A 23,050-nucleotide genomic window follows, 5' to 3' on the forward strand; every position below is an offset into this window, starting at 1 on the left:
ATGTGCATTATGCTGAAGCTGAAATATTTCTATGCCAGTCTAGCTTCTTTTTTGCGCTATAAGATGTAACATTTAAAGGTTGGAGAACAGAGAGAGAAAACAGGAGGGAAACCCTCTTGTTTTGGGTTTTTTTTTTTGTTTTGTTTCTAGAGGACATGGAGGGGCTTCTGCTATTATGCGCAAAGATGGGGAGAATTGCTGCAGTCGAAATTCCTTTTTGTGAGAGGACAATTTACAACTTGGTAATAGACCTTTTTATGTGCCTCCATCGCCTGTCATTGGATGCCACTGGTCATGTGTGAGAGGCAAACGTCTTCATGGCTCTTTTCCTGATTTCCCAGGCGATTTTTCCCCCCACTGCACTCTGCGTCTATGGTGTTCAAACCGATACGCCACGGTCAGCTTTCCCTAAAAAAAAAAAAAAAAATCTCCAGCCGTTCGTTTCATAGACGTCTGATCAGCTCTTATATCTGCGGCACAGCGCTGCTCCTTCTCCTGGATGACAAGAGGAGCGTTTTCAACTTTGTCAGTGTCTGACCTCCTCATGCACAGAGCAGCTCTTAGCTTGATCAAAATGCACCGCTCAGGTAAACACCAGAGAGTGAACATGGATTACCTCCCGGCTGTAGGTAAGCTTTTCTGTGTGATAACAGCTTTTATTTACGCTTGTGTGTCTGCACGTGAAAGCCTGACAGCTTCCTGTTTCATTAGTCATGTAAATGAGCTGAAGGGGAAACAGCTCTCAGGTAATGTGGTGATTTCACATGTTTCTAGGTGCGTTGGAATAAATAGCTTTAATACTTTAACGCGCAGATTGTGTTTGTAATGATAAAAAAAAAATGTTTTACTGCTATTATGCTTCAAGAATCAAATGGAAATATTTAAGAAATAAGCAGATGGATTATCAAATGTTTCTGGGAAATGGATTCATGCCTTCTACTTCATGATGATTCTGCAGAAGTGTAGCTTGTATTTGAAGTCCTTGATGATGGTGTCTGACAAGTCTGAGTGGCGTTTTTGACGCAGATAACTGAGGGCAGTCATTTCCCCCAAGCTTCTTAGTGTTTAACTCACATTTTCCTTTTGGTTTTCAAGCTAAAGCAGACATGTTGCATGTCGACAAACATTTTCGTTTCCCCCATCTCCTGCTCATAGTCGCCACTGAAGGTATAACTTTTTCTTTAGCTACTAGAAAAATCTGCTTTGATCTGATGAATTTTTTCACACATTGCCCACTTGCTAAAAAAAATGCTGCGCTATAATGGACACAGAACAAATCTGCTTTGGTGTATTCCACATATGCAAGCCTGGCAGAAGAGGCTCAGTTTTCATAGCTGTGCTGTTCAGCTGCCTGGAGATGGGGCCAACTGAACAAAGACAGTATTTCACTGTTGGCTGACAGGCAGCTGCGAAAGTATTTACAGCCTCACTGCAATGCGGCAAAATGGACCCTGGAAGACACAAGGCACAAGCAGAAATCTGCGAAAATTAGACAGCATTCACCCCGTGGTGTTAAATTTGACTATGCACACACAGCTTTCATCATTTCTTGCATGTGTTTGTTATATGTAATGAAGTAGAACAATGTCTGACCGCAGGCCCTGCACGCATTTGAACAGATAGCAGTTTCCATGAATGGATGTGGTTTCCCCTTTTCACCCTGATTCAAATCCCCTCTTGTCTACTCCATATTGGCCTCTTCTGGATCAATGTGTGACAGTGAGAGCTTTTGGAAACACATGTTTCTTCATATAAAGTTATTTGAAACGAATAGCTATTTTGTTTTATTTAGGCCCACTGAATGCATTTAAATTTTGATTCGTTTTCCACTTAGATAAACCGATTTATTCATTATTATTTTACCCTATATCACCATCACCACCATCGCAAACAACCAGTTTATTTGGCTTTCTCTGCTTAAATCATGAGTATTTACATCCACACTGCAAAGATATGCTCATCTTCGCATGGCAACCAGTGACGTGTTCAGTCTAATTGAATTTCATAAATCAGGAAGGACAGTGTGAAAATGCTGAGAGATGGTGATTCTTCCTTTCACCAGCAGCACTTTCATTTGTTTCAAGAATCAAGTCCCATCAGCCCACATGGCTTTGAGAGACTTCACTGAATAAATGTTGAAATCAGCTCATTTGCTTTTGAAATGACAGTTTCTTCTTCCCCTTTTGTGAATCTATATCAACAGTTTCATGAAATATAACATTTCATGACATCACTTGTTTGGATACATGGACTTTTTTTTTTTTTTTTTTTTTACAGTGGGAACAGTGTGTGTGTGTGTGTGTGTGTGTGTGTGTGTGTGTGTGTGTGTGTGTGTGTGGGAGGAGGGCGTTAAAATGCCAGCAGAAGGCGCTGTTGCCCAACACTCAGCCCCTCTGCTCCAGTTCAGCAGTTTTTCACCGTCGGTTTTCGGAGCACTCTGATTGGCTGAGACACGTGGTCATGTGACGTGTTTCATTTTTGAAAGTGTTTTTGGGGAAAATGTGTGTGTGTGTAAAGAAAATGCACCCTCTCAGCCTGCTGCAGCTGCAGGGTGCACCAGTCTGTTATCCTGAGATCAGTCGTTATGATTATCTATTGCTGCCTTCGGTGCAGGGTGATGGAGTGGGGGGGTGGGGGTGTTTGTGTGTTACAGTGCTGTGCAAACCCATAAAGTGCATCCTATCGCCCCAGCAAAGAGGCAGACAGTTGTTTATTGTCATGAATGAATACAGACAGCACAGTGGATGCTTTGTCATCAGAGAGCAGCTCAGTTAAAGATGCACAAACTGTAGCTTCAGTGACAGTTGATGTTTCAACACTGTTGCAGACCCTTGAGAGTGTGACACCCTCCTCATGATGAAGAGGATGGCAGTGATGATGATGTTAAAGGAAGCTGTCTCTGGTAGAGCAGTTGAAAACACAGCTGCATGTAAAGTTACTATATTTCTACATAAAATTGCATCAGAACAAAAAAAAAAAAGAGAAAAGCTTACATCAAGAGCAATGTGAAGGCAGCTGCTTCTAAAACACCCAGGAGGCCTTGCAGGGGGTTTTTTTTTCTACCTTCAAATCATCTCCAGAAAAATATTTTCTTTTACGAGGACATGCATGTAAAAAGTGACAAGCCTCTGATTTGATAACTTCCCATTTATCATACCTGCCCCACAGTGGCAACCACCCAAACCTCGACATCATCGTCAACTCTCTCCTGTTTGGATAGGAAAGGAGAGGAGGGACAAACACGGTCTTGGCTCTCTGGGATTGGCCCGGAAGAATGAATGACATCAGTCTTATTGTGGCAGGTTCACTGGGGAGAGAAATGTATTTTAGAGCAATGCAGTGACGCGTGTTTGATGTTTGTGTTAACACTTTAGAGGTCAAGCTGCGTCAGTTAAATCATCATATTAGATCTGAGCTATAGGAAGAAAAATAAATAGAAAATCTTCCATTTGAATAAATTGATCAGATCATAGGTAATTAAATTATTATATTAAATTATTATTATATTGGTGGACAGACAGTTATTAGAGTGCCAGACTTTGTTGCATTGCGAGCATTGCATTATAATACTGAAATACAAAAATTACTACAATGCCTAAATTAAAATAAAAAGTATTTTTATTTCATCCCAGTGCACTTCTGTTCCCATTTCTCTAACGACAGTTGCAGCCTCGCCACAGCCTCCTGCTTCCTCATTTCTGGGACTTTTCCTCAGTGCACATCAGTGTAATCGGCCTTATTGAGTAAGTGCAACTTTGAGGATTATTTATGGGCCTGCGCGGTGTTGTGACTGGCTGTGAGGAAACACGTGACGCCATTAAAGTTTGTTTTATGGCCTGAGACTTGACAAGCCAAAATATAATTCTCATTGTGTATTAGTAAGAGCGTCCAGATGGGTTGGAATAGAGCTTCAATTGGCAGGGAGCTGCAGCCTGGGCAGACTTTTTTTTTTTCTTCCTCCAGCACGGATGCGTTTGCTGCGCGGTGTGCCATGTGTTGCGGTCTCTGTGGTAAGCTGTGTTTTATCATTATGCTCGTGGTATGGGCGTGTGATGTCATACGCATAGTGCTATACTGTTTCCTGCCTCTAAAAGCTGCAACAGTGCGTGCTCAGGACAAACACAGATAAGCCTGGTTATAATGTTGCTGCCGCAGGGAAACCGTGTTTAGTCCTGTGATCACTGTGAGCTGCTGGAGCTCGGTTTGGGTTTAAAAAAAAAGCCTTGTTAAGACTGAATCGATGCTTTTTTCTGTGGATGCTGTTGTTCAAGCTGTTTGCTGTCATGAGAGAGTTACTTCATATCATTTGCTTGTAGGTCGACAAATCAACCTGTTGTCACCAGTCTCATCTTATTGAAGATTTTTGGTGAATTATCTTTAAACCTTCATTAAATCAGTACCACTTTATGGTCAGTTACATTTTAAATAATTATAATAATTCTCAACTCGTTCCTGCTACACTTTTAACCGCACTGAAAATTATAAACCACAAAAAATGCACTTATAGTTACAACAATAAAATTCTGTTTATTTTTTATTGTTATTTTACATATTGTGTTATTATATGCTTCCTTCACGAGGCCTGACGCGTTTCTACCACAGGCCTTTAAATGATTAATTTCACCACTCATTGTTAGAGATCCAGTCTAATCATTTAAATGCATTATTAAGGTAATTTAAAGTTAATCTTTTATTATTATCAGCCAAAAAACAAAAAAAAAACTAAACAAAAGGGGAAAAAAAAAGCTCTATTACCTTCCCTGAAAATTAGATTAAATAGGCCTCATGCTTTCTGACACTACAAAACAATCAGACGAGGCTTTTCCACAGAAAAAGCAGGTACATGTGATGGAAGAGGAGTCGAGCTGAAGCTCTTAGCCTCTTGGTTTAAGTCAAGCTGCCAGGAAACGCTGACTTTATCATTCTTTTGTTGCGGATCTCGGCTTTGACCCGTCTGAAGGACTAGCAGCGCAAGGTGAAAGACAGGTCAGGCTGTCTAATATTGAAATGTGAAGTGCAAGAGCGAATTTTTTTTTTTAACTGTGTTTGAAACGAATATTTTCTTTCTTTTATGAGAATGTGAAAGCGAGCTGGCAGAGCAGAGACAATCACCTCTAGATCAAAATCTTTACATTGTATGAAAAGACGCAACAAAAAGCATCAAGTCGACTTCCCGTGTTTCTGCCTCTTGCTTTATTCTCACTATGTGAGGGCCTGTGTTATGACTTTCAACTTTAAAAATATATTTCAGGATGAGAATATCAAACAGCTGCCCAAACACTGTGAGAGACTTGCACGTCATCCAGTAAATAATCAGTTAAAAGTGCTCATATTCATTTATTTCTCCTTATCCAAGACGGAAACACGAGCTTTTATGCCTGGTTCGAATTTTAGTCAAACTTTCCATCAGTGTGATGTGGCCCAGTGTCATTTTTTGTGCGCAAAACAAATGAATCCAAACCTGATATTATAATTTAATTTATTTAATCTAACTGACTCAAACCGTCCTGCTAGTCCTATAACAATTTATTTAGGCCTGAGGGTGTTATAACACACAGTTTTGCTTTATATTCATATTTAGATCAAAATGATATCATTATAATATTGATTTGTGTGACTTAAAAAAAACATTTTTGGCTTGTTTTGGTTCATTTGGAATAAAACAAGCTACTTGAAATCCCTCCAAGCTTTAATCCATTTGTGAAGGATGTTTCATGAGGGGTTGCAGTGGCCGCCATGGCGCTTTGGTTAATGGCTGACGAGGAATTGGTAAACTTTTGCACCCATTGAGCTGTCAGCAGCACCAAAAATAATTGAAGTTTTTTGATAAGTTTGTAAATGATTTGGTTTGACCTCGGTGGCCTCTGGCCTCATCTTTTGGCCGCTGGTGATAAGCTCCTGCTATATTAGCCCGTTATCTGCTGATGCGTTTATGGCGCTGATCCGTCGTTGGAGCTGGTCTTGGATTTTGAGCTGAAAACTGATTTAAATCCAGTCTTTAAGAAGGAGTTTGTTTTTGTTTTCTTCTTGCTGTGAACTTGGACTATGATGGAGGGAGGGAGACCTACTGCACAGAAACCTGGGTTTGACCTCGGTGTTGCTCCGTCAGTGTCTTTTTCTTGTCATTTTGCAGCTGGAAATGACAGCAATGCTCTGCCTGCAGGCCTCCGGGTTTCTACTTTTAGAAACTGACATGGCTGTTGAAACTGCTGTCACCAGTTTGAATCCAAATCAAACAACACAAAGGTCATGGAAAAATAACCTAGAGAGGGGGAGAAGGGAACTCATCAAAACGAAAGAAAAAGCTGCTTCATGAGAGAAGAATAATCAAAAGTTGACAGTAAATAAAATGACTCTCATTTTAATCAAATCGGTGTTTTACCCATCTGGCTGTGATGCCTCTTGTTTCTTTATGTGACCTTGATTCTGTGGTGGGTTTTGTTTTGTTTTGTTTATCCTGACTGGGAGGCACTTTGTAAATTTGGTTTGGCTGAAGTCATGATGTGCCTGTGTGGCCGTGGGCCTGAGAGTGGGCAGTGTCGCTTCCCGTCGTCTATATATACCCTGTAGAACCGAATTTGTGTGATGAAACCACAGTCACAGATTCGATTCTAGGGGAGTATATGGTCGATGAAAAAACTTCGATTTATTGACTTTAATCAGGGTTTTTTTTGTTGTTTTTTTTGTTTTGGTGTCTGATGTGATGCGTTCAGAGGCTGCATTGACAGTGCTGCTGCTGCTGCTGCTGCTGCTGCTGCTGCTGCTGCTGCTGCTTTATGAATGAGAGTAAATGTGACAACAGCACACAGTTCATAAGAAGAGCTCAGGGCGTGTTGGAACTCCACATGGCTTCAAGGAAATCTGATGCAAAATGTTTCACACGAAAATAAACACAATTAGGAAGGAGGCTGTAGTTTCAATTTAGCTCAGTGTGTTGGTATGAGATGGATTTTGTAAAAAAAAAAAAAAAAGAAAAAAGAAACGAACCCTGAGCAGAGTCCAGCTGTAGCTTTTCTCTCCTGTGGGTCGTTTGTGCCTCTACATTATTGATTCCCAGAGGCTGCTGCTGCTGCTGCTGGCCAATAGGCTCCTCAGACAGTTCTTTCAAAGGGATGGGAGCAGATGAAGTGATGAGATTCGTGTAACTTTTGGATGACCCCTTCTTGACAAAGACAGTGTCCATCAATTGTCCTCAGTCATTATTCGCTGCTTTTATGCCAAGGGGCTTTTTGTATCTATTGTTGGTTTCTCTGTTGAACACAATGCATTCAAGTTAGACTCTAGAAACTGATACATGTTTATATCTGCGTGGATAAAACAACCTTATACAAACCTATTTGTTTATTTTTCATATACCTCCATAGTTAAATATTAAAGTAAAGTATCACATGTGTATTTTCCTTTGTATTTTTCCAGCTTGACTTTTTTTTTTTTTTTTTTTTCTTCCAAATGTGCATACAGCTGTTTTAGGTCAGTATTATTTGTTTTTCCACCAGGGTCTAATTTTGATCCATCTTAAGTTAGATAAAATTGCTCCTTAGTTGTATGTTTACTCGTGTGTGGAGCAGCATCACCTCTATTGGCCGATCTGGTCACATGGTTCGCTAACTTTATTCAGTTGACACCAAGTAGGAGGGCTCTATGGAGGGAGGAAAAAAAGACAACTCGAGAAAAATTAGTATTTTCTACCTTCAGAAATTAATGGCCATGAGTTCGTATATGGTGAACTCTAAGTATGTGGATCCGAAATTTCCTCCCTGCGAGGAATATTCACAAAATAGCTATATACCTGAGCAGGGCTCGGGCTACTACAGTCCATCGCAGGACACAGACTTTCAGCATCCAGGGATCTACCCACGGTCAAACTACACGGAGCAGCCCTTCAGCTGCAACACTGTGCAGGACTCCACAGTGCAGCCACGGGGTCATGTGCACGAGAGATCCGGCCACGCGAGCCCCTTTAACGCACAGACTGAGCAGGGGGCCTCGGTCCAAGTGTCCGGACCTCGGACTTGTGGACAGCAGCAAAACACAAAGAACCAAAATGGGACACAAGCCAAGCAGCCTGCAGTAGTTTACCCCTGGATGAAGAAAGTCCACGTAACTACTGGTAAGATTTCCCTTTCCTCTTCCTCTTCTCCTTCTTCTCTTATGGACCAACTGAGACCTGCACTTTAGAAATCATTCAGTGTAATATTTATGGGAGTCTTTGAAAGGCCTCGCCAATTACACAAGTCATAAATTTTTATAGCTCAGGAAATAGGCCGCTAGGTGAGCGCCTTAAAGCTCCTGAAAACACATATTGACCGCTTGTAATGGCGCTTAAATCTGCGGCAAATCTGCTTAAATTCCGCTAAAAAAAATCATTCATTATTTCCTGCTCTCGCTTCCCTGTGAATTGTGTTAAAGTTTGAGCGCCCCGGGTAGAGAGGGAGAGAGGGAGAGGGAGAGAGAGAGAGTTGGAGGCTATACTCTTTGTATTCTTTTGCCTGCATGCTACATTGGCCACATTTGGTGACTTTCTTTTTTTTGTGTGTGTGTGTGTGTGTGTGTGTTGTTTTCTTTCTCAACAGTGAACCCAGATTACACAGGATCTGAGCCCAAACGGTCCAGAACAGCTTACACCCGGCAGCAGGTTTTGGAGCTTGAAAAGGAGTTTCATTTTAACAGGTATCTGACCAGGCGGCGGCGGATTGAGATCGCTCACACGCTTTGTCTCTCCGAAAGGCAGATCAAAATCTGGTTTCAAAACAGACGGATGAAATGGAAGAAAGATCACAAACTACCCAACACCAAGGGCAGATCTGCACCAGCCTCCAGTCATCTGCAAAGCATTCAGAAGGATAACCAGACTGATATCACAGCGTTATAAGAGAGAGAGAGAGACAGGGAGGAGGGAGTCATGTCTTTAGAAATTAACTGTACATAAAAAAGACAAAGGTTGCATCGGACTTTTGCATGGACTGATGTCGTTTTTAGCCATCTTTTTATTATTTTTTTTTAATTTAACAAGAGAAAAAAAAAGACCCCAGCAGTGTTGACTCAAGACTGAGTCAGAAAATCAATCAGTCTTTGTAACTCAGAGGTTTTGCAAGTTGAGCCTCTTCCTGGTTTGAATTTCCTCAAAGAGAAACAAATACATCGAAACTTTTATTTTTATTTTTTTAATTCTAAATTTTTTTTATTGTATTTTTGGACGTTTCACCCCTGGGGACATTTAATGAGAAACCTTCGGCTGATTTCATGGATTTTAAAACAAAGTGTCTCTGCCCTTCTCACGTGAATTCAAGCCGGTTTAAAAGGTTGAAACATCTTGATTCAGAACAGGGAAGCCCTTCGTTCAAATTCCACACTCACACACACACACACACACACATACACGCACGTACACAAAGTTTATTTCTGTTTTTTTTTTTGTTTCTCCTGTTGAAACTTCACATTAAACGCACAATAAATAAATATATAAATAAATAAATATATATATATAGGCCTATATACTTGAAGCAAACATAATTTGCATAGAGGCACGCCAAACACAACTCCAACCTTACTGCAAAAAAAGCCCGCTGAATATTTCAGTCCCACGTTTCTTTGTGACTTGTATGTTTTTAACTTATTTTGTACAATAAAGCTTTGAAATGTTCTTAGCCTAAATATTATTCCCAAAAGCAAGACATTCCTGTGTGCATACTATTCTGAGTGCCCTTATAAATCTCTCCTGACATCTTTGTAAACAGTGTACATTTTCAGAGGCTCTCTCACGCCATTTGAAACTCTTCCATGAAAGATCATTTGTTTCCTGCATGGCATCGAATTGATATTGGATGTTTCTCATCGGAAATAATCAAATCCGGGATATTTAGGATTATAATTGTTTATTTTTCTTTATATGATTTGTACGTCATTATTTATTTGTCTAAAAAAACCGTGTACATTTTCGTGTAGCACACATACAATTTTTTAATTAAAAGTATTCGTTAAACTTTAATTAATCTAAAATATGTTTGAACTCTTGTGCATTATTAGCATGGCTTTATGCAAAGTTTTAGTCTTAGTTAATGTGAGAATATTATAGTTTTTCATTTACACCAGGCTAACCGAGGGGGGGCTTTCACGTCACGTTTCAAGACAGATATTTTTTGTTTTATACCGTCATTGTCTTCGGACACACACACACACACACACACAAAAAAGCCCAGAAGCTCTCCCCAGTCCGAGGAGGTCTCCTCTGTGAAGTCTTCACCATGAGAGAGTTGAAAAGGTATTTCAACCGAAGGTCGACAAAGCAGCAGTGGCAGGTTCATCCAGGGGACACATTTCAGCCGCAAGGACTGACCCCGGCACCCCTGACCCGCCGGACAAGAAGCATTTTCTCTCCCAGGCGCTCCTCGCCTTTGGTTTCGAGGCTTTTCCACAGTGAAACGGCTCAAAGAATTCAAAGTAAGAGTCAGTGCGTGAATGCCACAGTTTTCCACGTGTTTTAAACAGTATTTATATCAGGCGCAGCCCCCAGAAGGTTCTGATCTGTGCGTTTGTCTCCTCATGTCAATATGCAGTCTTTTTTGATTTTATTTTTGTACATGCTTTCTACCTTGTATTGTGCATTGAGATGTGAGAAGTATATTGGAAAAAAATAAAGATTTCTACTGATTATGCATTCAAAAGTTTGCTCGAGAAATATTTTGACCCCGAGGAAATTTATTTCCTCTGACCCCCTGAGGCTTTTATATTGTCTCAGATTTCTCTATTTTATTTTTATTTTATTTACTAAATGGGGTGATTTAGTTTCATTCGTTTCGCGCCTTCTACAAAAGGATCAGTTTTGTTGTGAAAACATTTTGTTTTCCAGTGGTAACAAGAATGTGGAGCCATATGGAGCTCAAGCTCCCTTTTCCAAAACATACACAAATACACCAAATGTGCGCTGCGCAGTCTCCTGTCAAGTCTGAAAGCTGCAAACATACATATTTTATTTTGACAGAATGAGTGGAGTTTATCGCTAAAAGCGTGGTGAAGAAATGAGTTTTTTTTATTCCGCCGTGTCTTCATTTTCGCTCGTTACCTCTTATCACAACCCGCGCGTGCTCTGCGCAAAAAATAAAACAAACATCCAAAATGCTCTGAAACTCTTGGTGGATCTTTTCAAGGTTATTTTGTTCCATGAAAACCACCTTTACATTTGGGAAAAACTTTGACTTGACTCTTTACTGTAAATGAATCTCCACATGACTTTTGTTTATTGTAAAACAGAAACCCTAACGTAGTTCATTGGCCTCGTAAAACTTGTTCAGAGCTGGTTGTCCAGCTCCTAAACCACATGACGCCACATTTACTGCTGTATTAACAGCTGTATTAACAAGTAGGCATACATAATGTATACTAACGTACTTATGCTTGATATTACCCCCCCCCCACCCCCTGCTTCACCAGTTATGCCTTTATTGGAGATGACCCACTGCAACACTGACCTCCCACCCTCCACACTGCAGGATCAGCTCTAATCCAAACACAAGTGGCCATAAACAGACATATGGAGGGACAGTCAGCAGTCACACACTCAGCAGTGTGTTCATCCCCAGTGACCACTGTCTGATGATCCCCACTGACCACACGCGGCCCTGTGGACGTGCCCGGGCGCTTATATGCGTGTGTATGTGTAAAATATCAAGCGTGTGGCATATGGCTTCAGAAGAGAAGCTGAGACGAAGTGATGCTACCAATCCACCATCCTGCCATAAATGATCTGCACATAGATGCTGAAGAGAGGAGGGGAGGGGAGGGGGGGGGGTAGTGGGTAGCAGGTTGGGGGTGGGGGGGTGGGGGGGCTAACTAACCTACCTAATATACATTACTCTTTAAAGGAAACTAGTAACTTCTGTTCTTCATTTATTATTTAAAAGCCATTTAATATAAAACCCATCTGTTCTGAACTCCTGATATTAACATTCATTGAAAATAAATAGATCATACACACAGCTTCCCCAGCAGTTATCAGGTCAGAGCAGCCTACTACAACGTGCAGTGTGTAGCCACACTGACCTACATGTCTGAACAGCAATAAATGGGAGCCAAAGGCAGTGCCATTTTCAATGACACTGCACCCAGTGCAGGAATACAACGTCGTTGCTCTCCATCCGGCCATATTTGATTTCCAGCTGGTTTCGCAGAAGCCTCTCCGAGCCAGACAACCCCCTAAGATATATTAAAGTGCGCTGTCTGCATTCAGAGATATAATCCAGAGACTATACCACTCCGCTCTCTATTCTCGACCACGTGATTGTCTAAATAATTAATGCAGCACGTCCCCCTAGAAACACGGCGTCGTCATTAATCGCAAGGACTCTATCAGACTTGAAAACTGAAGAGATCCCCCAAGAAAATAATATCCGATACCCGGCGCAACCGTAGCCCCGCACTTTAGCAACACACCCGAACCGATGGATGCTTGGGTAGGTAAATATTTCAGCATTTTTCATGTTGCCCGAGCTGGTAAATGACGATATCAAATGTCGTGATATTTGATAAATTGCTCCCTTTGATGTGTGTGCTGTGAGCAGAATTGTGGCTAGTCGCTGTGTTGCATGATTGTTTTTGTTTTTTTTTCTTTAGATATAAATTGTATCAGAAACGGTAGAATTTTGGAGTTGGCTGTTTTTACGCATATATCTTGAAAGGGACTGATAGGAGAGATCGTAAAGAGGAAAGGACAGTGACGTGTATTTATGGATGCTCACTCTGAATAAATGCTCTTTCGGACACATAGCTGAGTGTGGCCCCTCCACAGGGCCCATTCATTCTTTATTCAGACTCTAATTCAGATTTCAACCAGTTTAACTCAGAATTTTTTTTTTTTTTTTTGAAAAGACACAGCACTGGAATTACCCATTTGCTGTGACTGATTATTGAGCAGAAACGAACATATCTTGATTTATAGTCTAGCTTTTCAGAAAAAGAGGAAAAAACTGGTTATTTATCTTTTCCTTTTGCGTTGGAGGAAAGTCTATTTCTACTGTTTTTATTGTTGGAGGAGATGATCTCATTTTGATTTCTTGGAGGTAGTGGAAGTTTGGGCAGCCTGACAGTTCTACCTCCTTGTAAATCATTCTCAGTAATTCCTGAAAGGGTGCGAGGCTGTTGGGGGGCCGGGCGAAAACTGTAAATCTTTCACTTTTATTACCCTCTGAACATATGCTGCGACGCTCCCAGTCCTGCATCCCTTCTTCTGCTTCTTCTTCTCCTTCTTCTCCTTCTTCCTCTTCTCCTTCATCTCAGCAAAGATAACCCACCGCTGAAGCAGCCGACGCTCTCTGCGGCTCCAAATCTCCCTCTTCCCAGCCCCTGCTAGTCTTTACCAGAGTATTTATTTACTGCTTATTTATCTGTGCTGTTATTTCATTTTTATTTTATTGCCCCTGCGATTGATATTGAAAACAATGCAGGAGAAGACTTGGCTCTCTCACTCTTTGTGTTTCAGCAGAGTGTGAAGACAGACACAACAAACAAAAGATGATAATGTGCTTTATTTGAATACAATCCCAGTCCCAGCTGGAAGAAGAAGAAGAAGAAAAAGTATCCCACATGTTATTTATTTCATAAATCATTTTACAAATGCACATCCCACACCATTGCAGTTATTGGGCGACTAAACAGAAAGTACTCTAGTTTAGTTAAACAATATTAGACAGAAATACGTGTGTGCGTTGCGTTATAGGCCCATTTTACAGGTTTTATTGTGAAATCCCTGATAGTTTCTATTTGTGGACAAATGATGTGAAAATCCACAGAAGGCAGGAAACCTTAAAGCTGCTCTAACCTACTAAAATGCACAGATCATTTTTACGCAAATACACTGCACTATATGCTGCAACTGCACAGCCCTGATACAGCACATGCAGGGAATAAGTACATCTTTATTATTAGTAGCCAAACCAAAGCAATATCTGCTCTCTGTGTTGAAGTGCAGGCTGTAGATGTAAAAGCTCGCAGTTCAGGAGGGAGATGAAAAAGAAATAGGCAGTGGAACATTTTCACACAGTTGAGGAGGAAATAAACGCCACCCTTTATCAAAATGGATTGGTGAGGTAAGGCTCGGTTGAAGAAGAGAACAATCACGTGAACAAATATGCTTGTATCTTAAGGCAGCGCCTTTATTTGTCACCACAAAGAGTCCAGAAACTCCAAAAAATCCTAATGTTATAGCTCCAAATCCGCACAGGCCTATATCCGCTTCTGAATTCCTGTATATTTCAATGTGTGATTGATTGCCAGGGATTTTTTTTTTTCTGGAATAAGGATACCTTGTTCGCTTTTTTATTGGTAGCTGAATGCGAGTCCTTCCATTCTTTCGGGAATACTGTCTCCACTGGTATATGGAAATGTCTGAAAAACAGCAAGATCAGGTTTAGGACAGCATTGTCTACAGACAAAGGCTGAAGGATTTATTCTAGAGACTGCGTTGGAAAGGAGCTGAGGCTGAAGAAGGGAAGCTGCTTTATGATGAATTGATTCACAGGTAAGCAGCAACTGCGAGGCACAAAGCAACCTTTAACCACGGGTTAATATAATGCAAGGAAATATAGATATGATTTATTCCATTCAAGGAGGTGATGCTTGTTAATGTCGCTCTCACCGGCGACAGTTGCATGCGGATTATGGAGTCCACAGACACCTCTTCAAAAGCAGATTCATATGTATATATATATATATTTTTTTTTTTTCAAATATTATCGACACATTGAGCCTGAGCTCGCTCCTGCGCTTTTCGGCTGGTTTCACGTCTCGATGAAAAGCGGCTCGGGAAGGAAGAAGTAGCAGAGGAACTTTTTTTCTTTTTCACTCTTGGATCGTAAATCACATTAATTTGTTGTCTTATCGTCACAGTGGCGTTTGCCGTGATTTATGTGGTTTCAACTGTATGGCTTTGTTAACCTGCAACGTTATATTAAACACGAATTCATATTGGATGTTTTAAAAGGATTACCGGGCTGGATATAGTCAACGAGGACGAAGGCAAATACTTATATTTTCCCTGCTATTTGGAGACTTCTGTGGTGAACTTGTTGTTTGGTTCATTGAAGCTCATGTGATGTTTTTCTTTACGTTTTGTCAATATAGGAAGAAACATCAGGCCTGAGTCGCAAAGGCAATAAAAGCTTATATATTAATTGGGTATTTCCAATTTGGCTGAAAGATTATTAATTTTTTTAGCAATGAATTAAGCTTTAATTTTATGTGAACTGCATCTTTATTAACTATAAACTCATGACTGCTGCAGAATGGAAGCTGAATTTCCACTGAAATCAACATCATAGCAAAAACACTTTTGGTGCAGCAAGGATTTACGCATTTTGTGAGCAGCCCATATTTTCTCTAGGAACAAAAAATAAATAAATAACAGACCTTGCATATATCACAGCAACATCGAGTAGAAGTCTGGCTTAACGTTGGACTGTATCACCTGCTATTATTTCGTGGATGTAGCAACTAATTTCCAGCAGTATACCAGCACGCCTCTCAGGGCTGTTTAACTTGAAATATTAGTGGACTTTGAAGGGATAAGCGGAGATAATAACACTCCACACTGACTCCGGCCCATTGTGTGAAGTAAACTTACCGTAACAACGCGTAGGCGAAAAACACTGTTGTTTGAAAAGAGGACCATGTCTGCTACTAGCAGCCCCAGTGTGGCCGAAAAGCACTTGAGGCGCAGATTATCGACCAGCTTTAACAAATATTCCACATCGAAGGGGTTTTAAATCTCCATCATCATGTTTTAGGGCAATTATGTCCAAATGCAGGCAGGAAAACAGCAGCGGTGGTTCACACAGACACACACACACACACACACACACACACATACTCACACACACACTCACGCTCACACTCACACTCACAGGGGAAAAAATGATTAAAAAAAAAACAATTAACTGAATATTAATTTTCTGAGGTTTAATTTGTACTTTCTGGCCGTCGGCAGAGCATCCTCTCCTCCGTCTCAGTCACCGCTGAAGAGCCTCTGTGAGTTTAGTTGAGACTTGGCTCTTTACTTGAAGCCAAACTGCTCGTTGTTCATTAAACTTAGTCTTAATGCTGAATGACCCGAGGGTCACCTAAAAAAGCTTATGACTGCTAAATGTTTGGCCTGGCTCTTTGTATAAAAAAGTGCACATGTAAGACTTTTCACTCTCAAGCCATATATCAATATACATGTCATATTTGGTCTATTCTCAGTTTTCCACTTTAGCTAAGTATTCATTATTAACTGTCCAGAATTAGATTTTTTTTTTTTACTAAAGCTTTTATAATTAAATTCCTATTATTGTTTATTTTCATCGTATTGTTTTGGAGATAAATGGGCCTGATATTAATCTTTATTTTGGTATAACCTACAATATGCATCAAATTGAAGGCCCACACTTTGCTGCGATTTAAAAAAGAAAAAATCTGTAATGAGAAGACATTTTTATTTTATTTTATTTTCCTTCCAGGTCGAGGTGAGAGCAGTGATGAATGCGTGAGGGAAATAAAAGAGATCTGCGCAGATTTCGGTGAGTAACACTTCTTTAATGAAGGGAGCAGACAACACAGCCAACTGCTAACCAGGTGAAAGGGTGATTTGTTATTAGGCTGCATATTAGCGCTCTCAGAGTTTCACAGGAGGCTTAAATCACGTAAACAGACATGAGGGATGACTTTAACTTAACCTGGACGTGTAATTATTTACGCAGACCAGAGTCCCATTTAAATATCTGCCCTTTTTCTTTCGTTTGCAACAGACTCGCCCGCATAATAATATAATGAACTAAACGTTGCTTTTTGCAATAAAGAAAAATAGAAAAAACAAAAACACACAATTCCTCTCAAAGATAAGAAATACACATGCAAAAATAAAAAAAGGTAAAATGAGGAAGAATTTCACCACTCCATCCCACGAATTCCACATTTTACGAGTGTTATCAGATGCGCCTCCGCCTGTTTTCTAAACCAGCCAAAGCAGCTCCCAGTCTTTCACCTCGGCGTTTGGCTGCAGGACTCGCACTCCAGCCAGAATGGAGGCATCATTTATAAACCGGCTCTCTGTATGGGAGAAGTCGCCGAGTATGAAATTCTTTCCCTTGCCTTCCTCCTACGCTCAGTTTTACACTTCTGAGGGCTGCGGGTCTTGAGGAGTGTTTTGCTTTTCATTCCTCTCTGAGGCCGTTTACAACCATAACATTTGCGGTCATAAATTTTGCCGCGGTCCACACTGACAGGTGCAATTGTTATGCACGGCGCAGACTGCACCTCCTCAAACCACCAACATACAGTAGTATAGTGGCACAGGGCCCTTTGATATTTCAGTTTCGGCGTAGTTTAAAATGCTGACATGCTTTCTCATGCTCTGTTCCTGAAACAAATGTAGCTGCTAGAAAAAAATATATCTTTTAATATTTGGCTTTTTTTTCTCCATTGAATCTGAATCACTGAATTAAAGGTGAGTTTTGAATGAATGGGACAGAGGAGGGAAATTGAGCAACAAGCCAAAATATATGGGTTGAGGCTAATGAAATATATTTACCTCCCACCCCCAACCCACCCACCCAATCTCTCTCTCTCTCCTCCTCCTTCACACACACACACACACACACCACACACACACACTCCACACACACACACACACACACACACACACACACACACACACACACACACACACACTCACACAGCTATCACCTACATTCCTGATGCTAACATTAATAACAAACAGTGGAGGGCTTCAGTATTTAGCTTCTTGGATGTGTAATCATGTGATCCAACTGCGTGTGCGCGCGGCCTTGGTGGGCTATATATTACTGCTACAGGGAACAATGCATGACGGGCTTTGTCAGACCTTGTGATTAGTGAAAAGGGTATTGTGTGTATGTGTGTGTGTGTGTGTGTGTGTGTGTGTGTATGTGTGTGTGTGTGTGTGTGTGTGTGTGAAACGCTGATTCAGCTTATTTCTGAGGGACTCCTAAAGCCTCCCAGAGGGTCACTTTTTAGCACAAGTTAAACTTTAACTTGTTTTGTGCCAGAAATGAGTCAGATGGACGGCTCGGATCTGGGCCTGCGTGGGTGATGCATCACTGTTATAGACAGTGTGGAGACAGTTGGTGATTCCTAGTTTAATGGCTACTGTAGTCTGTAGCAGCCAGAGTCTGTGAGCTGGTTTATTCAAACCTCAGATATCAAACAGTGATTGGAGTAATAGAAGGGTGGGGGTGGGGGTGGGGTGGGGGGTGCATGTGTAATGAGTGAAGACCTTGTTCATGAGTGTCCAGATGAGTCTGATGTATTTTGTCTTTATAGGTCACAGACTGGAGCGACGGTGGGAAACATCAATCACGTGAATAAACAACACCCATGCCATTGGATAGAGCTGCTCTGGCTTATTGGCTTTGAATCCACAAAATGCAGAAAGCAACATACTACGACAACTCCGGACTTTTTGGAAGCTACAGCTACCCCAAACCAGACTCTTACAACTACGGCCCCGCACATCAGTCCTACCCCACTCCCACCATTGAGAATGACTACCAGGGCTCAGTGTGTCCCATCCAGACCTCTGCTGTCCGGCCACCGACTCTCAAAGACAGTGACCTGAACGGAGACTGCATGCGGCAAAGTGGCAGTCAGAGCAACGGCAGCAGCCAAGCCACGAGCATTGGGGAGCAGCAGGCACCTCCACTGTCCGCATCCCCCCCAAGCTCCAACAACACCCCTGCATCCCAGAAGAAGAAGTCCCCGTCCAGCAGCGCCTCCGGCACCGCCACGCCAGCCCTCACCAAGCAGATCTTCCCCTGGATGAAGGAGACCCGGCAGAACGCCAAGCAGAAGGGCAACAACTGCACCACTGCAGGTAGAGACCATGATGGAGATGTGTGTGCGTGTGTGTGCGCGCGCGCGCGTGTGTTTGTGTATGGGGGAGGGGGTGACCTAGTGACCTGGCCTTGTTATGCTTACAGTTTATGACCTGCTGTTATTATTATTATTATTATTATTATTATTATTATTATTATTATTATTATTATTATTATTATTATGGCTGAAAAGACGCTAAGATGCACATGTGCTGATTTCCAGGTGGGGAGGTGAGTGATGAGAAGAGCCCACCGGGACCAGCCTCCAAACGGGTCAGAACTGCTTACACCAGCGCACAACTTGTGGAGCTGGAGAAGGAGTTTCACTTTAACCGCTATCTCTGTCGCCCCCGGAGAGTGGAGATGGCGAATCTGTTGAATCTCACCGAGCGCCAAATAAAGATCTGGTTTCAAAACAGGAGGATGAAATACAAAAAGGACCAGAAGTCTAAAGGGCTCGCGCACTCTCCCCTGGGACACTCCCCGGATAGAAGCCCGCCGCTGAGTGGCCCAAATCACATTGGATACTCTGGCCAGCTCCAAAACGTGAACAGCCTCAGCTATGATGCGCCCTCGCCCCCATCCTTCGCCAAACCCCAGCAAAACATGTACGGTTTGGCCGCGTACACGGCACCCTTGGGTGGCTGCATCCCGCAACAGAAGAGGTACCCGGGCTCCGAGTACGAACACCACAGCATGCAGAGCAACGGCAGCTTTGCCAACGCCAATTTGCAAGGCAGCCCCGTTTATGTGGGTGGGAATTTTGTTGATTCCATGCCAGCCTCGGGCCCAATGTTCAACCTCGGCCATCTTCCCCACCCCTCATCCACCAGTGTGGACTACAGCTGTGCCGCTCAGATCCCAGGAAACCACCATCATGGACCCTGTGATCCCCATCCCACATACACAGACCTCACCTCTCACCAAGCGTCTCAGGGAAGGATTCAGGAAGCGCCTAAACTCACGCATTTGTAATATGTGGTTTCTTTGTGTGTGTGTGTGTGTGTGTGTGTGTGTGTGTGTGTGTGTGTGTGTGTGTGTGTGAGAGAGAGAGAGAGAGAGAGTGTGTGTGTGTGCGTGCGTGCGTAGGTTATGTATGTGTGTGTGTGTGTGTGTGTGAGAGAGAGAGTGTGTGTGTGTGTGCCAAAATTACGTTGCGCTCTTTTTATTACCTCACTAGTCTAATAACTACACTCCAAGCGAGTCGTGTGTATTATTACAGTATTATTGATATTACTATTAACGCTATTGTGTAATTATTTTCTAAATAATACAGCTTTGTCCATTTCTCTTGAATGTTTGGGGATGCGCAGAGGCAGACTAGCCTGGTGGTCAGTTGTTCCTTTTTCCTTTTTTGATTTTCTCAAGTGCAATGCGCAATGTTTTGATTGAATATTTCATGCCGTTACTTGAAGGTAAGTCTTGTAGATCACGAAAAGTAGAAGCTCATCTTTAGAGAGAAAGACTTTTTAGGGAAATTTTCGTCTGTTTGTCAGGATCTCATTTTCCTCACGGGCATCCTATTTATTTATTTTTTTTATTATTATTATTATGCTGCATAATCTTTCGTACTAGCATATAGCCTATTTATTATTTAATTACTTTTGTATTGCACATTATTTATCGTTTATATGCGAGTATTTATAAGTGTGGGAATTTTTTTGTAAGATTGGACAGATCAGTGCACTTGGAAGTGTTGGTAAAACAGGGTTTGGAAAATGCTATGACTCGCAGTGTATTGTTGAAAAAGAGCATTTCTAATTGTAAATCTGGGATAAATGGGGCATTTTATAGTGTATAAACACCACTATATGTCCATGGTTAATCTTGTGTCAAACCTTAAGCAAAACGTAGACTATCGACGTATCAAATATTATACACACCAGCATGTCATTTTGTGTAGTCCATTGCTATTTTTTATTTGTCTTCCATTGTTATTCCATTCAGTTGGATATCCATAAATTTATGAAACCCTAATGATATTGAAATGTTATATTTTATTGTGTTTAACATTTTGTAAATAAAGTGCTCAAACTTGTCTTTTTTTCATTGCGTTTTGTTGATTTGTGTAAAAAGCCCTGCAGCAGGAACACATGACCATCCACTGCCTCTGATCACTTTAATTCCTCATTCAGTGAAACTGTCAGGTAACAGTATAGCGAGGAGACTTATTGACTCACAGCTCTACTGTACAGTCCAAACAGGGAGAGGCAATCGATAATTAGACACCATGATATCTAAAACTCATCAGACGGCTCTATGCTTCCAATGCAAAGTGCATTTCAGCGGAATAAAAGGCTCTGGAGATTATTGATGTTTTATTGGTATGAGGGAAGTGAGTCTATGGTCTTATTGCATCTTCCACATGTCACATCATTTTCTTTTTCTTTTTTTTATTTTTCTTTCTTTTTTTATTTTTTTAGACTTGGCCACATGATTACCTTCCTATCTGCCGGGACAAGAGAATAAGCTTCATTTTCCTGTAGACCGAAGCCTAATCACTGGCTGCTCTAATTGATTGGTCCACACTGAGACGGATTTTCAAAATAAATTACATACATTGGCAGAGTGGAAGTATAAAGATATGCCCATTCGTTGATGGGTAAGGCAGGGCATATTAGTGACAATAAAAACCAGAAGAAGAAAAAAAAAACATGGTGCTTCTTTGACATTGGAAATGATACAACGATGGATGCCTGTGCGTATATATGTGTGTGTGTGTGTGTGTGTGTGTGAGAGAGAGAGAGACAGAGAGACAGAGAGAGAGAGAGAGAGAGAGAGAGAGAGAGAGAGAGAGAAAGAGAGAGGCAGAGCAGTTCATCCTTTATTGCTCCTGGAGAGCCATTTCAAAGCTCATTAATCAAAAACTCGTCGCTTTCAGACTCCTCGCTGATCCCTCCTCCTCGTGAACAAAGCATTTGCATTCCAGATCCAAGTAACACATTTCAAACCGAGCAGCCCAATCTGTAATGGTGGGGGAGAGTTAGAAAAAAGAACCCTACTGCTTTCACATTTCCTGAGATGATATATCCTCGGATTTAAGAGCGCATCAAGGCAAATGAAACTCTTGTCACAGAAATCATCAGTGGCTTTAAATCCGCACAGGTCCCACAGTCACAGTGCCCCACCCCCACCCCCCCACCCCCAACCCCAAAAAAAGTTGCAGCTAGGGAAGTGAATGTGACTCAGCATGCAGGTATTATCCTAAATCCTGTAATGACAGCTTTTAACTTTATTTCATCTCATTTTATCATCAAATCCATCCTGGGCTTTTGCTACGAGCTACTACAATAGGCTACAAATCATCTCAGTATTCAGAGGATGGCGGCCATTTTAACCCTGGGTGAGCTCTTTCTTTCATCTCCCCCACCGCCGCTGTCTGCGCTGCACAACTCATTTATTGAGCCCTAAAAATAGTTTTCTTAAAACATTTTTTTTTTAAATTGAATGAAACATAATTTTCCAGAAAACAAGCTGAAAGTTAATAAGATAATTTCTGCGATCTGAATTATTTTGCATAAGAAAATTTACTGTTTTAATGAAAATGCATGGGGAAGGATCAGAGGATCTAGTTTCAAATTTGAACAAATATCGATTTGGACCTTTTTAAAATCAATAATCATGTTTGAAATTTGATGATCAAATACCTCGGGCAAAAGCACCATCAATAGGGAATAATGGCAGTCTAAATCTCGCTCATGAAGCACTAAATGGAGCAAATGGAGTTTCAGATTTTATCCTTCTGACTCTGTATCCCCTGACTCTGTAATTGGACATGGGCGTAGCTGAGATCAAATTCAACAATCTGGCATGAAAAAAGCAGGTTTCACCTCAATTGGAAACTGCACCAGCATAGATCCCTTTGCTCTGCAAAAAAGAAATTCTACTTCACACAGACAAGTCTTGTTAAGAAACTAGATGAATAGATGTTACTTTACAGACTTGTGTTTTTTGAGTTTTAATTTCTGCATGAAACAAAAGCACGTGTTTCAGACTATAGCTGCTCACTAATCAAATAAATGGTTTGGATTATGGGAGTTTTTAGATTAGGATCCATGAAGGAAGTGTGAAATAACTTGTACAGGCTTTGTTGGAGCAGGCAGTGCAGCTGAGAGCTCATTTTGTGTCCCTGATTGGATAAAAGCAGAGCAGACCACGCCTGCTCAGTGGAG

At 41.3% G+C, this 23,050-nt stretch overlaps 2 protein-coding genes across 4 annotated transcripts; both read left to right on the forward strand.

Moving 5' to 3' along the window:
* Window positions 1-7,686: 7,686 nt before the first annotated feature.
* On the forward strand, window positions 7,687-8,936 carry LOC111218245 (homeobox protein Hox-D4a). Its single transcript, XM_022740454.1, has 2 exons — window positions 7,687-8,110; window positions 8,574-8,936. The coding sequence occupies exons 1-2, from the start codon at window positions 7,702-7,704 to the stop codon at window positions 8,870-8,872; spliced, it is 708 nt and encodes a 235-aa protein (XP_022596175.1). The 5' UTR covers window positions 7,687-7,701; the 3' UTR covers window positions 8,873-8,936.
* Window positions 8,937-18,429: 9,493 nt separating this feature from the next.
* hoxd3 (homeobox D3) lies at window positions 18,430-19,853 on the forward strand. Of its 3 annotated transcripts, none has more exons than XM_022740451.1 (2): window positions 18,430-18,901; window positions 19,102-19,853. In XM_022740451.1, exons 1-2 carry the CDS (start codon window positions 18,430-18,432, stop codon window positions 19,851-19,853), a joined length of 1,224 nt encoding a protein of 407 aa, XP_022596172.1. The 3 variants fall into 3 exon arrangements, with proteins under 3 accessions (XP_022596172.1, XP_022596173.1, XP_022596174.1); XM_022740452.1 differs by having other exon boundaries at window positions 18,430-18,877; XM_022740453.1 differs by having other exon boundaries at window positions 18,430-18,865.
* Window positions 19,854-23,050: the final 3,197 nt, after the last annotated feature.

Source organism: Seriola dumerili, unplaced genomic scaffold (assembly GCF_002260705.1).
Source record: "Seriola dumerili isolate Sdu_G_001 unplaced genomic scaffold, Sdu_1.0 BDQW01000052.1, whole genome shotgun sequence".
Taxonomy (NCBI): Eukaryota; Metazoa; Chordata; class Actinopteri; order Carangiformes; family Carangidae; genus Seriola; species Seriola dumerili.